The 14337-nt window shown below is 39.4% G+C and overlaps 1 protein-coding gene across 2 annotated transcripts in view; it reads left to right on the forward strand.

Moving 5' to 3' along the window:
• Nucleotides 1-9171: 9171 nt before the first annotated feature.
• LOC117415732 (protein Wnt-5b) overlaps nucleotides 9172-14337 on the forward strand; it is an 82764-nt gene continuing 77598 nt past the window's right edge. The window contains exon 1 of one of the 2 annotated variants that reach the window (XM_034026455.3): nucleotides 9172-10134. In XM_034026455.3, the coding sequence (XP_033882346.1) occupies nucleotides 10129-10134 (6 nt within the window). In that variant the 5' untranslated portion in view covers nucleotides 9172-10128. Of the gene's footprint in view, nucleotides 10135-10324; nucleotides 10431-14337 lie in introns of those variants that run through there. The other variant, XM_034026456.3, reaches the window with a different exon arrangement.

Here is a 14337-nt window from a genome sequence, read left to right on the forward strand (position 1 = left end):
AAACAGCATTGTCAATGGGACCAGGAACCAGGCCAGTCCAAACCCAAAAGTTGTATTCACACAACAACAACAAAAAAAAGAATGAAAAAAATCTTCTCAGTCGGGTAGAAAAGAGGGCAGTCTTCACCTGCAGGCCTTGTTCCCCACGCTTACAAGGGGTCCTGATTCTGGTCAGAGAGGTTCCCTTGTTTGTGTCCACCTCCTGGTCACAGGTGGAATTGTGGGCCCCATTGTTCTGCAGGTATAAACACAATTACTTATCCTGCAAATTCAATGGTTTCTCTTTAGTCCTCTGGCTGCAGCAGTCCTCCTCCTATGCTTCCCAAACACCACTAACTCCCAAGCCGTTACAGTCCCCTTATATACAGTACTTTTAATCTCTGCCTCCCCAATCAGTGATACATCTATCACTAGTTGGCAGGTGTATCTCTTTACTCTCTGTATTGGAGAAGGGAAGGTTGAAAAACATCTGTGTGGCTGACCTTACCAAGATGGCTGACGTAAACCGGCCATAGACACTGGTCTGTTCCATCCTGGCAAGGGAAGGAAGTTAATGGCTTTAGCACCTCCATCTGTTGGGAGGCTGAACTTCACAACTACATGTCCCTCTCCCTGTCACAAGCAAAAATATGCAAAACACACATAATTCAATCAGATTACAGAAGATCAGAGATTTCAACTGGTTGTCCAGGAGACCACTTTTGGTTCTCATTAATCTCGGTTAGTCCTTAAAAATTTCCCAAAAATAGTTCCTGAGTTGCTCACCTGGTAAAAGCACAGCCGCGTGGTGCGCAGGGTGAGTCATACAGCTCAGGTTCGCATCCTGGCTGTGCTAAGTAGACTGGTCTTCACTGGGGACTCCGAAGGGAGTGTCACATCGCTCCCGTGGGTTAGGGAGGTAAACCCGGCAGGGACTGCTTCTCATCATTGCTCTCCAGCGAACCCTGCTTTCCAGGCACCCAGTGAGCTCAGAGCGGACACCTGCAGGGCTGCCCCTTATACTACAGGTCAGTAGCTCACTGACATCTGCTCTCAAGTTCCTGGGTGAAAATCTAAGCTGGCTTGGTCGTGGGATCGGAGGACGCCCACTGAGTTCTTCAGGTCTCCTGAGCTGTGTGGGGAATTGCTGCGGTGAGGAGAAAAGCGATTGGGCATTCCAAATTGGGGGGAAAATTTTAATTGGACACACTAAATTAAAAAAAAAAAAAGTCCCACAAATAGGCAACTCCATAACCATTCACACTTACAAATCATTCATCTTCTACACTGTCTACACCTGATACAGCATAGCAGCATTACATTCCCCTCACTGTTGTATGGTGTTTGCTTCAATCATTTGGAGGGTTCTGGGTTCTGTTGCTCCAGTATAGAGTTAGTATAATTGTTATCCTTTGCCTGACTTTGAGCTTCACTGAGTTTGCTTGGAGAATCCTAAGTGTTTGGACTGAACATCCTTCCTCATTCTATTCAAATCCAATCCAATCCAATCCAATCAAATCATGTGTCAGTCTTACCTTTCAGCCTCACCTTCTCTACATATTTATAGAGAGGTTAGGTTAGCGGAGTGGAAAGGTCACACTGTCACATGCTGAATGGAACGAGGAGGGCTGTTCAGTCCAGACAATTAGGACTCAAATCCAGGTAAATGCAGATTCAGAGAAAATGAATAATAACCCAATATTGGAGGAAAGGAAAGGTGCACCACAGGCACAATGGAAACAGAAAACATGCCTCTTCATATTAGGATCAAGCAAGCCATGCAAGAATTGAAAATGCAAGTTTCCAGCAAGAACTACGCAAGGATATAGAAGGATTCCATGCATGCCTTTCAAAATCCGCGCAGTTCACTTTTCAAATCTTGCAAATCCCTTGTGTGATCCGTGTATCCTTTGCAACATTTACGCGTTACCCTTTTTGTGCAAAACATGCATGAAATCTTTGCTTATCTTTGCATCATCCTTGCACAGTTCTAACCCATCCTTATCTTTTTGTATCATCCTTGCACAGCCCTTGCTTGTCTTGCTTGATCCTAGCATGACCCTTGCATTTTTATTTGTATGGATTAGCTGATCACTAATGTTGGCTGCTTTAGAACGGGACATTTACATGTTCTTACATCATACTGTGTATTAGCATACTGTGTATCTTGGATCTAGCTTTTAGACTTATGGTACTATTTAGTTCACTGGTAATATGTGAACTACTTTGGTTTGACCTGAGTGAAGGTGCTTTAAAAAGCTTGCAAACTAAAATAAATCCAAACGCAGGTGACAAACCTTGGAATACCAATCACAGAAAGGTGGGCGCACAAAATACCTAAATGCTTATCTGGAAGCAAAAGAAAAAACACACAGTGAAAGCATTTTAATTTAATAAGAGCCTTGTAAAACTAATGTGGCAGCTGCTGTGTTGGTTTACTGAAGAAACATGTCATGGTTCAGTGCGAACAACCTTCAAAGCTTTTTATGTCTGCTTCTTAATTTATATTTTAATTGTATACATTTGTCTTTGTTTGGATACTTCTTTGTGAACATGTTGAAAATATTACAACAGTAAACTGCATTTGATTAAGTGTTTCTCAACAACACTGTGTCCTAAAAATACGATTTTACAAATATGTATAATAAAACCTAAATATCCCCTATTTTATTAATGGAGACAAATTTATTGCTAAGGATACAAAACTGAAAAATAATCGGAAGGAGCTTTAGACCTTCAATTTGCTGTTGCATCTGTTGTTTAGTTGGACAGTGTCTGTTTAAAACGTTTCCAATGTACAGCTGTCAGGTTAGAAACGGGTTAACAAAATGACTAAATAAACAAGAAGCAGTTTGGGATAACTTGCCCCTGTTTAGTTCATTAACCTGACCTTGGCAGTTGTTGGATGATTAAATGTTTTTTGGCATTTAAATAGAAAATCATTGTATACATTTTTAAATAAATAACAAAACCTCTTGATTTCCTGTAACTGTAAATCATGTGATTGCACAGAGACACTTATTAGACGCAGGTGAACAACACTCGTTAAAAGTGTTTGTCTATTAATTTCTACAAATGAAACCTGTAAACAGAGAGAGAGAGAGAGAGAGAGAGAGAGAGAGAGAGAGAGAGAGAGAGAGAGCAATCCCTGCACGCATACATCCACCATGCAACCCCTGCACCCACCATGCATCCCTTGCATGCACACAAACCCTCTAGACTATCCTGAATCTTTCCCCTCCCCCAGGATCGCTGCAATCTATCTATCTATCTATCTATCTATCTATCTATCTATCTATCTATCTATCTATATAGGGCAGTAAAATCACAGAGGCATTTGCCCATGCACTGCGGCTAAGCAACGTGTAAGAGAGCATAAATAAATAATTATTTTTATGATGGTGCCTCATAGCTGGCTACAGCCTTGAAAATATACTATATATATACAGTATATATATATATATACAGACGTGCTCAAATTTGTTGGTACCCTTACAGCTCATTGAAATAATGCTTCATTCCTCCTGAAAAGTGATGAAATTAAAAGCTATTTTATCATGTATACTTGCATGCCTTTGGTGTGTCATAGAATAAAGCAAAGAAGCTGTAAAAAGAGATGAATTATTGCTTATTCTACAAAGATATTCTAAAATGGCCTGGACACATTTGTTGGTACCCCTTAGAAAAGATAATAAATAATTGGATTATAGTGATATTTCAAACTAATTAGTTTCTTTAATTAGTATCACACATGTCTCCAATCTTGTAATCAGTCATTCAGCCTATTTAAATGGAGAAAAGTAGTCACTGTGCTGTTTGGTATCATTGTGTGCACCACACTGAACATGGACCAGAGAAAGCAAAGGAGAGAGTTGTCTGAGGAGATCAGAAAGAAAATAATAGACAAGCATGGTAAAGGTAAAGGCTACAAGACCATCTCCAAGCAGATTGATGTTCCTGTGACAACAGTTGCAAATATTATTAAGAAGTTTAAGGTCCATGGAACTGTAGCCAACCTCCCTGGGCGCGGCCGCAAGAGGAAAATCGACCCCAGATTGAACAGAAGGATAGTGCGAATGGTAGAAAAAGAACCAAGGATAACTGCCAAAGAGATACAAGCTGAACTCCAAGGTGAAGGTACGTCAGTTTCTGATCGCACCATCCATCACTTTTTGAGTGAAAGTGGGCTCCATGGAAGAAGACCCAGGAGGACTCCACTTTTGACAGAAAAACATAAAACAGCCAGACTGGAATTTGCTAAAATGCATATTGACAAGCCACAATCCTTCTGGGAGAATGTCCTTTGGACAGATGAGTCAAAACTGGAGCTTTTTGGCAAGTCACATCAGCTCTATGTTGACAGACGAAAAAATGAAGCTTTCAAAGAAAAGAACACCATACCTACAGTGAAACATGGAGGAGGCTCGGTTATGTTTTGGGGCTGCTTTGCTGCGCCTGGCACAGGGTGCCTTGAATCTGTGCAGGGCACAATGAAATCTCAAGACTATCAAGGCATTCTGGAGCCAAACGTACTGCCCAGTGTCAGAAAGCTCTGTCTCAGTCGCAGGTCATGGGTCCTCCAACAGGATAATGACCCAAAACACACAGCTAAAAGCACCCAAGAATGGATAAGAACAAAACATTGGACTATTCTGAAGTGGTCTTCTATGAGTCCTGATCTGAATCCTATCGAACATCTATGGAAAGAGCTGAAACTTGCAGTCTGGAGAAGGCACCCATCAAACCTGAGACAGCTGGAGCAGTTTGCTCAGGAAGAGTGGGCCAAACTACCTGTTAACAGGTGCAGAAGTCTCATTGAGAGCTACAGAAAACGTTTGATTGCAGTGATTGCCTCTAAAGGTTGTGCAACAAAATATTAGGTTAGCGGTCCCATCATTTTTGTCCATGCCATTTTCATTTGTTTTCTTATTTACAATATTATGTTGAATAAAAAATCAAAAGCAAAGTCTGTTTTCTTTTAAATATGGAATAAACAATGGTGGATGCCAATTACTTTTGTCAGTTTCAAGTTATTTCAGAGAAAATTGTGCATTCTTCGTTTTTTGTGGAGGGGTACCAACAAATTTGAGCACTGAGTGTACAAAACATTAGGAACACCTTCCTAATATTGAGTTGCACCCCCTTTTGCCCTCAGAACAGCCTCAATTCGTCGGTGCATGGACTCTACAAGGTGTCGAAAGCATTCCACAGGGATGCTGGCCCATGCTGACTCCAATGCTTCCCACAGTTGTGTCAAGTTGGCTGGTAGTGGACCTCTACTCCGAATAGCTCGTTCCATCTCATCCCACAGATGCTCAGTTGGATTGAGATCTGCTGACTGGGCAGGCCACTGCAGTAAGCTGAATTCACTGTCATGTTCGTGGAACCATTTCTGGACAATCCTAGCCTTGTGGCATGGGGCATTATCCTGCTGAAAAAATCCATTAGCAGATGGATACACTGTTGCCATGAAAGGTTGCACCTGATTGGCAATGATGTTCAGATGTCCTGTGGCATTCAAATGTTGCTCCACTTTTATCAAGGGGCTCAATGTGTGTCATGAAAACATACCCCACACCATCACACCACCACCACCAGCCTGCAATGTTGACACGCGGCATGATGGATGCATGTACTCATGTGGTTTTCTCCATACCCTAGTCCTCCCATCAGTGTGAAACAGCAGGAACCGGGATTCATCAGACCAGCCAATGTTTTTCCAATCCTCCAGTGTCCAGTGTTTTCGTTCTTTAGCCCACTGCAACCGCAGTTTCTTGTGTTTTGCTGAAAGAAGTGGAACTCTGTTAGGTCGTCGGCTGCCATACCCCATTCGTGTCAAGGTACGACGAGTTGTGCATTCTTTTATGGGTCTTTCGGCACCAATGTTGTACTGGACTGTCAGTTGACTAACTGTAGCCTGTCTGTTGCTCTGCACATTTCGTGTCAGCCTCCTTTGGCCTCTTTCATCAATGAGCCGTTTTCGACCACTGGCCTGCCGTTGGCTGGATGTCCTTTGGGTGGTGGACCATCCTTGATACACACGGGAAACTGTTGAACATGAAAAACCCAGCAGCGTTGCAGTTCTTGACACACTAAAACCGGCGCGCCTGGCACCTACTACCATACCCCGTTCAAAGGCACTTAAATCTTTTGTCTTGTCCATTTACCCTCTGAATGGCACACATACACAATCCATGTCTCAATTGTGTCAAGGCTTAAAAATCCTTCTTTAACCTGTCTCCCCTTCATCTACACTGATTGAAGTGGATTTAACAGGTTACATCAATAAGGGATCATAGCTTTCACCTGGATTCACCTCGTCAGTCTATTTCATAGAAAGAGCAGGTGTTCCTAATGTTTTGTACACTCAGTGTATATATTGCTTGTTCATTTTATTTAGTTTATTTTGCCATGGACAAATACATTTAAAATTAATGAGTTGATAATTTCAGCCACCAGATCAAATAGGTTGAAATATGGAGCTGACTGCAGGTGTATCGCCACAAATGTTCTATTTGTTTGAATGTATGTTTATGTGCAGCATTACACTAACACCACATGCAAAACAAACTGATGATATATTTTTATATTTTATAAGAGAAGTAAGCAGTCAAAGCAGTGAAGCCTCCTTGTAAACACATAGTCAATGAAGATGCATGTGCATACTTGTGGTGACTGAGAAGTCGGGAATGAAAATACTGTAGTTCGAACTCTAGCAGTTATTTTTTTGTCAATGTTTTTTAATTTAATGTTTAATTCCCACCGTGGCCACTAGGTGGTTATAGACTTCCAACATCCAAATTAGTCACTCAAGCCAAGTTTGGATATCATAAAACAGAACACTGTGAAGCAGGGCTTAGTGATCTAAAGAGTGAGGCCAGGGATTAGCATCTCCTTGAGGCATGGGTTCAAATCCCAGGAGATTGTTTTTTCTTCATGTTACTTGTGTTACTGTTGCAATAAAATGTATGTGTGGTGTGGTGGGGGGGGGGTAAGTCACCCACACACAGGGGGAGTTATAACTTGGCCCCTTTTGTAGCTATCACAACTTTATATGCTCGATCCCATTTTTCTCTTTTGACTGTTTCCATACATGTAAAATGTTGTTAGTCTGACAGACAGGAATGAATATGAGCAAAGATACAAAGCTAATGTTTTGTGGTAATTATTCTTTCATATCTACAGGTTATTCTTCTTAAAGATGGCACAGTTTAGATGAGTTCTGGTTAGATTGTGCTGTGTGTACAAGGGTTTTCAACAGTGTGCATTGTTAAAATGGTAAAAATGGTAACAATGTGGACACAGTGTGTTACAGACACTAGCTCAGGTAATTGGACTGATGGGCTACACTCCAAAGAACTTGAGCATTGGCTACACAACCCAAACAAACCCTTCTTCTCTCCAGGTCTCTGACCCGTCAGTATTGGTCCATCCAGGTCTTTTAATCCAGAGGTTCCCAGGGAACACTTGTGGTCCTTTTGTAAAGCCCTAGTGGTTGCTGAAAATGTGACCAAACTGGCTACAGCATTTACTTATTCTCTCACACCCAACCCCTTGCCAAAGAGAATAACTGGAAACTAAATACCAAGGTAGCTCTGAAAAGGCTGGGAGCCTCATTGGCCCAGGGCTGTAAATCATTGGTGTGGGTCTCTAACCCACTGGTCTCTTGGACTTTGTCTCCAAACCACTGGGCCATGTCTCTACATCTTTGGTCCTCCCATTAGTGCACTCCTAGTGGTCATTTTTATACAGCCTCATTATAGAAATTCCACCTTTCTCAGGCTTGCACAGACAGTCCTCAAGGTAAAGCAAACATCCAAAGTAATGATGATGCAGAACACATATCATAGGATATTATGCAAATACAGGGGAATAAATGATTCCTTTAATATAGAGTTTAAATAATTAAAATGGACTCCCTATGCCACTGACTTTAATGTAACTGAAACTTGCATGTGTATGTTATACATAAATATTAAAATGACGGATTAATTTAACACATTGTTTTATTGTGTAAATTAGCTCATTGTGTGCTGCGCTCGCATTACGTAGTGTCCAATTCATTGGAGGACGTTTTGGCAAACCTTTTATCATAAATATTATTAAGATCCGGCACCATTTAGATCATTAAAATAGACTCAACGGAATCCTAAAGACCAGGTCAAATAAGGAAGTCCTCCTGGGTCAATTAAATTGACTTTTAACAGGGGGGACAAAATGTAATGAATGAAACCTATGTTGAGCTATTTTAATTTTTATTTGATTAACAATATTGATAATGCATCTAAATAATCTTTTTGTTTATTGCTTGTATTTATGTTCTCAAAATAGACATCTTTCCAGCTGCAGCTGGACCTTGGACCCTCTGATTTAAGATGTTGTTTTGGATACTGTTACCCTAAGTGATGTTACATTTAATAGGAAACAAAAACAAACTTTTAGTCTTTGACATTTTTGTATTTATACATTTAGAACTATTTGGTGTGTAATAGTCAGCGACGCTTTCCGTTGTATTGTGCAGACAGTGCGTTCTACATCATTGAAGTATGCAGCTCCTGTAAAGACTAATATGACACATTTCTAGTTCTGGAAGAAAAAAAAAACTTTACTTTTCATGCATGACTACCCTAATATGTGGAAACGTAAAGAAAAAAAAATAGTATTTATATGGGGACATATGGAGACGCAAACGCATGACTGCCTAATATGAGGATCGCGTTTGTTCCCCATATAAAGCAATGGAATAAAATGAAGAAAAAAAAATGCAATGAAACTATATTTGTTTTGCGTCCAAAACTATTTTTCAACTATTTCAACTATTTTCAGTAATTCGTGCATGAAATGGTTAAACCGACCCAAGTCAGTTTGCATCCCAGGATTTCCATACCAGCAATAAAAAGTGGTATTTTTGATACAACTTTAAAAAGTCGGATTCTTAAGTAATCTTTCGTCCACCTCCCCTTCGCACACGTTTTCTGTCTACTTTCTGTCTTTGTCTGTCCGTTCGCTTTAGTTCGAATTGGAGATTTCCTGTTTAAAAGATAGCAGTGCCGATATAGTTCTAAAACCGCATTAAAAACAGCCGTTGCCCTTTTAAGACTGTCCCAACCTGTCATTAGTGTTCTGCAGAGTGAAGTGCGCACGCTCTCGAGGGCTGGCTCAGGTACTGGGAGTATCTCTGTCCCATTCAGCCTGTGATTGTAGCGGGGAAGATAGCACACAAACTTATCTTAACATTCAAACTGTGTAAGCTCGCCATGCAAACCATCGGGATATTCATCAGACAGTACGAGACCAGTTATATTGGAATAACATCCAAAGACCGAGATTAACGTCCTGTTTCACGATAAGAATTTAATTTTAATACGGGAACAACGTTTTAAAACTTTTTCTAAAACTTTTTTATAACTTTATTTTTTGTGCTGCTGTGACTGCTGGAGTTATTATTACATATGGTGTGAATAATAGTCAAGACAACTCTCTGGACATTGCAATACGTGGTGAAGGTGTCCTTTTTTTGTGTGTGTACTGTATGTATTAATTTGTAAACTGGAAAACAGAGACATTCTTCTGCTGGACTGAGAGGAAATTGTTTTTGGATAACTCCGCAGATTAATTTATAAAGTCAAGATTTTAACAAAAGTCTAAAAAAAGGACCTTTATTTTGACACCTGTTATTAAGGACAGTGGGTTAGTATGTTTTAATAAAATTAAAACACTGACAATGCAAGTGACAGGAAAATCTGAGTAAGTGTGTGGAATAACTGGTTTGGAGTAAAACGATTCTTTAAAAAAAAAAAAAAAGCTTATTCCAAAAAAACGACATTGATCAACCAAACTGAAACGCGCAATATCCACGAGAGAATCCACAAGAAGAGACGTATCTTTCTTTTAAATGTTTTTAAATCTTCACATGAGCCTTCCCAACAGGTGCAGCATATGTGCGCTACCCGGGACCATCACAATCCTAATAATCGCTATTTCACGGTGATTTTATACGTCTTAACCCGAGACAGACAACAAGGCGAAGAGAATTTGTCACAGAAATTCAACATTAAGAGCACACACACATACACACACTTCACGGTGCCTCTTCCACTACTGAAGCGTTGACAGCTCTTCTCTGGATCAATAACCGCTGCAGACAATATGCAAGTAAGTGCATTTATTGCTTTACCTATTTACTCTTGTATAATTTGTATGTGCAGTGTTTGACCTTATTTGCTTGGGTGTGTTTTGGGAATGTTAAGAAGTTCTCCCGGGAAACTTTGTGCCCCTGAAATTAAACTGTCACAGTTATTATATTAAAGGAGTGAGAACCCACCCCGAGTGTTCAGTTGGGTCTCCGAGGTTTGCCAAACGTTGTTCCTTACTGGGAACATTACCGGTGTGTTTCCCTGTCACAATAACGTGGGGCAGATTACACCTTGGAGAGAGCAGCTTTCAGAAAGGTAGGGTCATAGACTCTCCTGCGTTTCTGTTTGTTTGTTTGTTTTGTGTGCGAGTGTGAGTTTTGAACTTTTCCTTGCAAAAGTGTTGCAGTTAGACTCAATAGCTGCTGCAACGCACTGTGGTTCGGATTTTGTTGAGTTGTTTAAATTATACGTACTTGTTTGTTAATGAAATGAATAGTTGTATTTTATTCCGATCTGCATTTTGGTGTAAAGAAAATCGGGACAACCCTTACATAAACATTATAAAGCCCAGAAAAGTATAGGAATGGATATTGAAAACAAACTATAACAAACTCTGATAAACTATTACTTATAAAATTACTGAGCACATTTACCGTGGTAAACTTTTATAAATGTACCTATATATATGCAGTAGTATTACTGCAATAGAAAGAATTGTCCTTTAAATGTGGTAATGCAATTTTAACAAGTAATTCTATGAGCGTGTCGCAACATTGATGTTTTGGGTTGTAGTTTGTGTTGAACCGGTTTTCTGCAAATGGATAAGTTGCTGAGTTAGTTAGTACCAACATTGTGTGTATATCCTTTCACATTGGTAAACCATCAACTAAAAAAACATATGAAAAAAGGTTTTAAAGCGGTCAACTAACGTGATTGACATTGAAATAATACAATCTGTTTCAAAGTGAAGTTGATTTATTTCGTTTTTAGTTTCAGTGTCTCTTTTCTGATATAAAAGGTATACTTTGAATGGTAATGACACAGTAAACTGCAGCGGACTATCACGAGCTGTTTTAAGTCTATTTTATTTTTGTTAAACTGATCAAACGTATTCTGCTAAATGAATGGGCGCTTCTGAATCGCAGTAGCCTGGTTTCCGAGAGCCTCACTCCAGCGCGCTACAGAGTACAGTAATAGTGCGGTGTGTTTCAACTACTAACCATCAACACAGCGTGATGGATGGTCTTTGAGCCTTGCTCTTCTCAACTTGTTCTGCAAAGAACATAAATTAGCCTAACGTGGGAAGCCCGCACTGTCGATGTAGAGTCACTAGACCGGTACCTTTGCTCATTTAAAGCATTGCAATAGTTCCACTTGAAAGATGTTAAAATGAATGATTTTGAACTAGTCTATTTAAGTAGAGATGACTCCCTGTATAGTTACAAATATTGTTATCGTAATATCTTTAACATGCTTTCTTATGCCACTTGTGCATCTTTAAGCTTTGTTCTGGGGTGCTTGACATTTGCTACACACTAGACTAAACTCGTTGAGAGTCATAATTCCTAAAAAAAATTAAGTTCAAATGATTCTATATATTAGTAACGTCAGTATACACAGTACGATAAAAGTTGTATCCTTAAATTAGTTTATTATGGTTGAGTGTTCACTTCTAGTGTGAAGATTTTTAAAGGACCATTATCGTTATCAGTAAGAAAGGAGAGGGATACAAATACTGTCTTAAAAGGGTTGTTCAGACTGCTGATGGAGCCTGGGGCTGAGGAGGTCTGGTAAGAAGTGAATTGTATTGTGTCTTTTTTTTCCAATGTTATAGTTAAATACAATATATCCTGTTGGCAGAAACTGGCTGTATGGTGTAGCCTATATTATTTGTTTTCCCTCAAAACTAGCACCACTAAGTTTAATCAGTTTGGAAGCGTTCTCACGGGACTATTGAAGTGGTCGTACCGTGAAGAATTAGATATTTTACAACTTTACAATAAGGAAATATTGAAGCTAGCGGTAACTGTGAATGCATAGTGGGATGGAATCTTTCGAAATGCGGCAAGCGCGTGTGGTTGCCCATCCAAGTTCACACGTACCAACCACCAGCCATGTTGTATTTATTTATTTATTTATTTATTTATTTATTTCAAATAGTTTACCCTTCCTTCAACACCTTACAAACCTACCCTAGTGTTCGTCCTATTGAACTCTGTAAAGGAGGCTGCTAAATTTCTAAGAAATATGTATTAGCTTCTTAGCATCAAACATAACAGACTGCCCGAGTTAGGAAGCGTCGAGGGAAACAAATCTAACACACGTAGGTGTGACGTAGGTCTACGTTACTAACTAGAACTTCTTTCGAGCTTAATTAGTTTCTATGGGTTCTTGTGTTCTCTCACGGTAAATACAAGACAGAACCCTGTGGAGAAAACGGACTCCGTTGCAGTTACACCCTTTGGTCACGGCATGTATAAGTTTACTCTCTGTGGCTAGTATGTTTATAAAGCATAGGGCTCGTACACCAGAGTTCAAAACAAAAATGTGGTGTGCATTTTGCATAACGATGTCCAATAAGTAAAACATATTATTATTATTATTATTATTATTATTATTATTATTATTATTATTATTATTATTATTATTATTATTATTAGTAGTAGTAGTAGTAGTAGTATGAGCAATGAGTAAGTGACATGCATCTTTGAGTTTTTAATAGCTTGAAAGCCACAGTGCAAGAAGCAATATTAATCATTAATGTAGAGCATTTCTACAGGAAAGCGAGGTAGTAGTGAATGGACTGGTAGCGACTGCCTCATTCAATCTATGAAACACTGCGCAGGTTCTATTGATTTCTTTGATAACAGTACCAGTACTTCCAATACAGAAATGGGTGTCCCACCCAGTTACCAAAGTACTACTTTAGGTGTAATTGATTATATTAGTTTTTACAACTTACTTTTACAACTTTATTGACAAGCATAGAGAACTGAATATTCGTGTCTGTGCCCCCAGTGAAACACTGACAGGGATGTGAGTTTCACTGTGTTGAGCACTAGTGTTGGTGTAGGACAGGGCACATAACTGGACATATGCATGCGTGAGACTGCAGCTTCTAGTGGCTACCTCATTTATAATGAATATCTGGAAATGTTTTTCAGCAACATGGTTTAGTGTTTCTTTACTGCATCACCCCTCCTCTTGCTTCAAGCATACAGAGATAGGAATTGTATTAATATCGACAACTGTCACAATTGTTTTTAGTTTCTCCAAGCTAAAGTTAAGGTCTAAACATATATAACCATTTCACCCTGTTCAATGGGGAGCTTGCATTGATTTAATTTTTTTTTTGCAAAAATTTTAATTCATAGTAGGCCCCTTGATGCATTGTATGTGAAACCCCTATGTAAAGTTTTTTTTTAATTTTTTTTTTATAAAAGTCAAACATTATATATATATAAAAACATTGCTTGTTTATATATATATATATATATATATATATATATATATATATATATATATCCCTCCTAAAGTCCAACTTCCACTGCCTCAAAGTGGCAGGCGGGTGACAACAGGTTCTCTAGACGAAGTGCAGCGGGGTCCCCTGACTCTGGCAGGTTCAACCATGCTGTGAAAGCTTGAGTAACATACTTGGCCAAAGTGGAAGGGGCACTCACCAACCCTCCTGGCCAGAGTTATGGCCAATCCCCCCATGATGAGAGCACAGACAAAAACACGGACCTCAAAGAAGAGAAGGGAAATGAAACACACAGCAGCTCTGAAGTCAAAGACTGAATACATTGAGCTCTGCAAGGCAGTAAGAAAGTGCGGATATACGGTTGTTCAACTGTAGGTTGGTAGAGACAACTATTCAAAACAACCAAAGCATGAAGAAAGCAAAACAAAGACTAATCGTTGGGGAAAAAACTGATTTTAGCAATCAAACAAGAGGACGGAACTGTCATCAAGAACCGCAAATTGATTTTGAAGAGAGTCGACGACTTTTACAGAAAATTATATCAAGATGAAAAGATCAACGAAGCAGATGACAAAAACGAGACGGAAAAACACAACCCAAGGAAGAAGTTCCAGTACCGGAACAAGTGAAACATGCTATCAAACATGAAGACAGGAAAGGCACCCGGAGAAGACTGCATACTGATTGACATCTTGAAAAAAGGTGAAGAACTGACAAAAATACTGTTGTATATTTTTACAG

Source organism: Acipenser ruthenus, chromosome 7, assembly GCF_902713425.1.
Source record: "Acipenser ruthenus chromosome 7, fAciRut3.2 maternal haplotype, whole genome shotgun sequence".
Lineage (NCBI taxonomy): Eukaryota > Metazoa > Chordata > Actinopteri > Acipenseriformes > Acipenseridae > Acipenser > Acipenser ruthenus.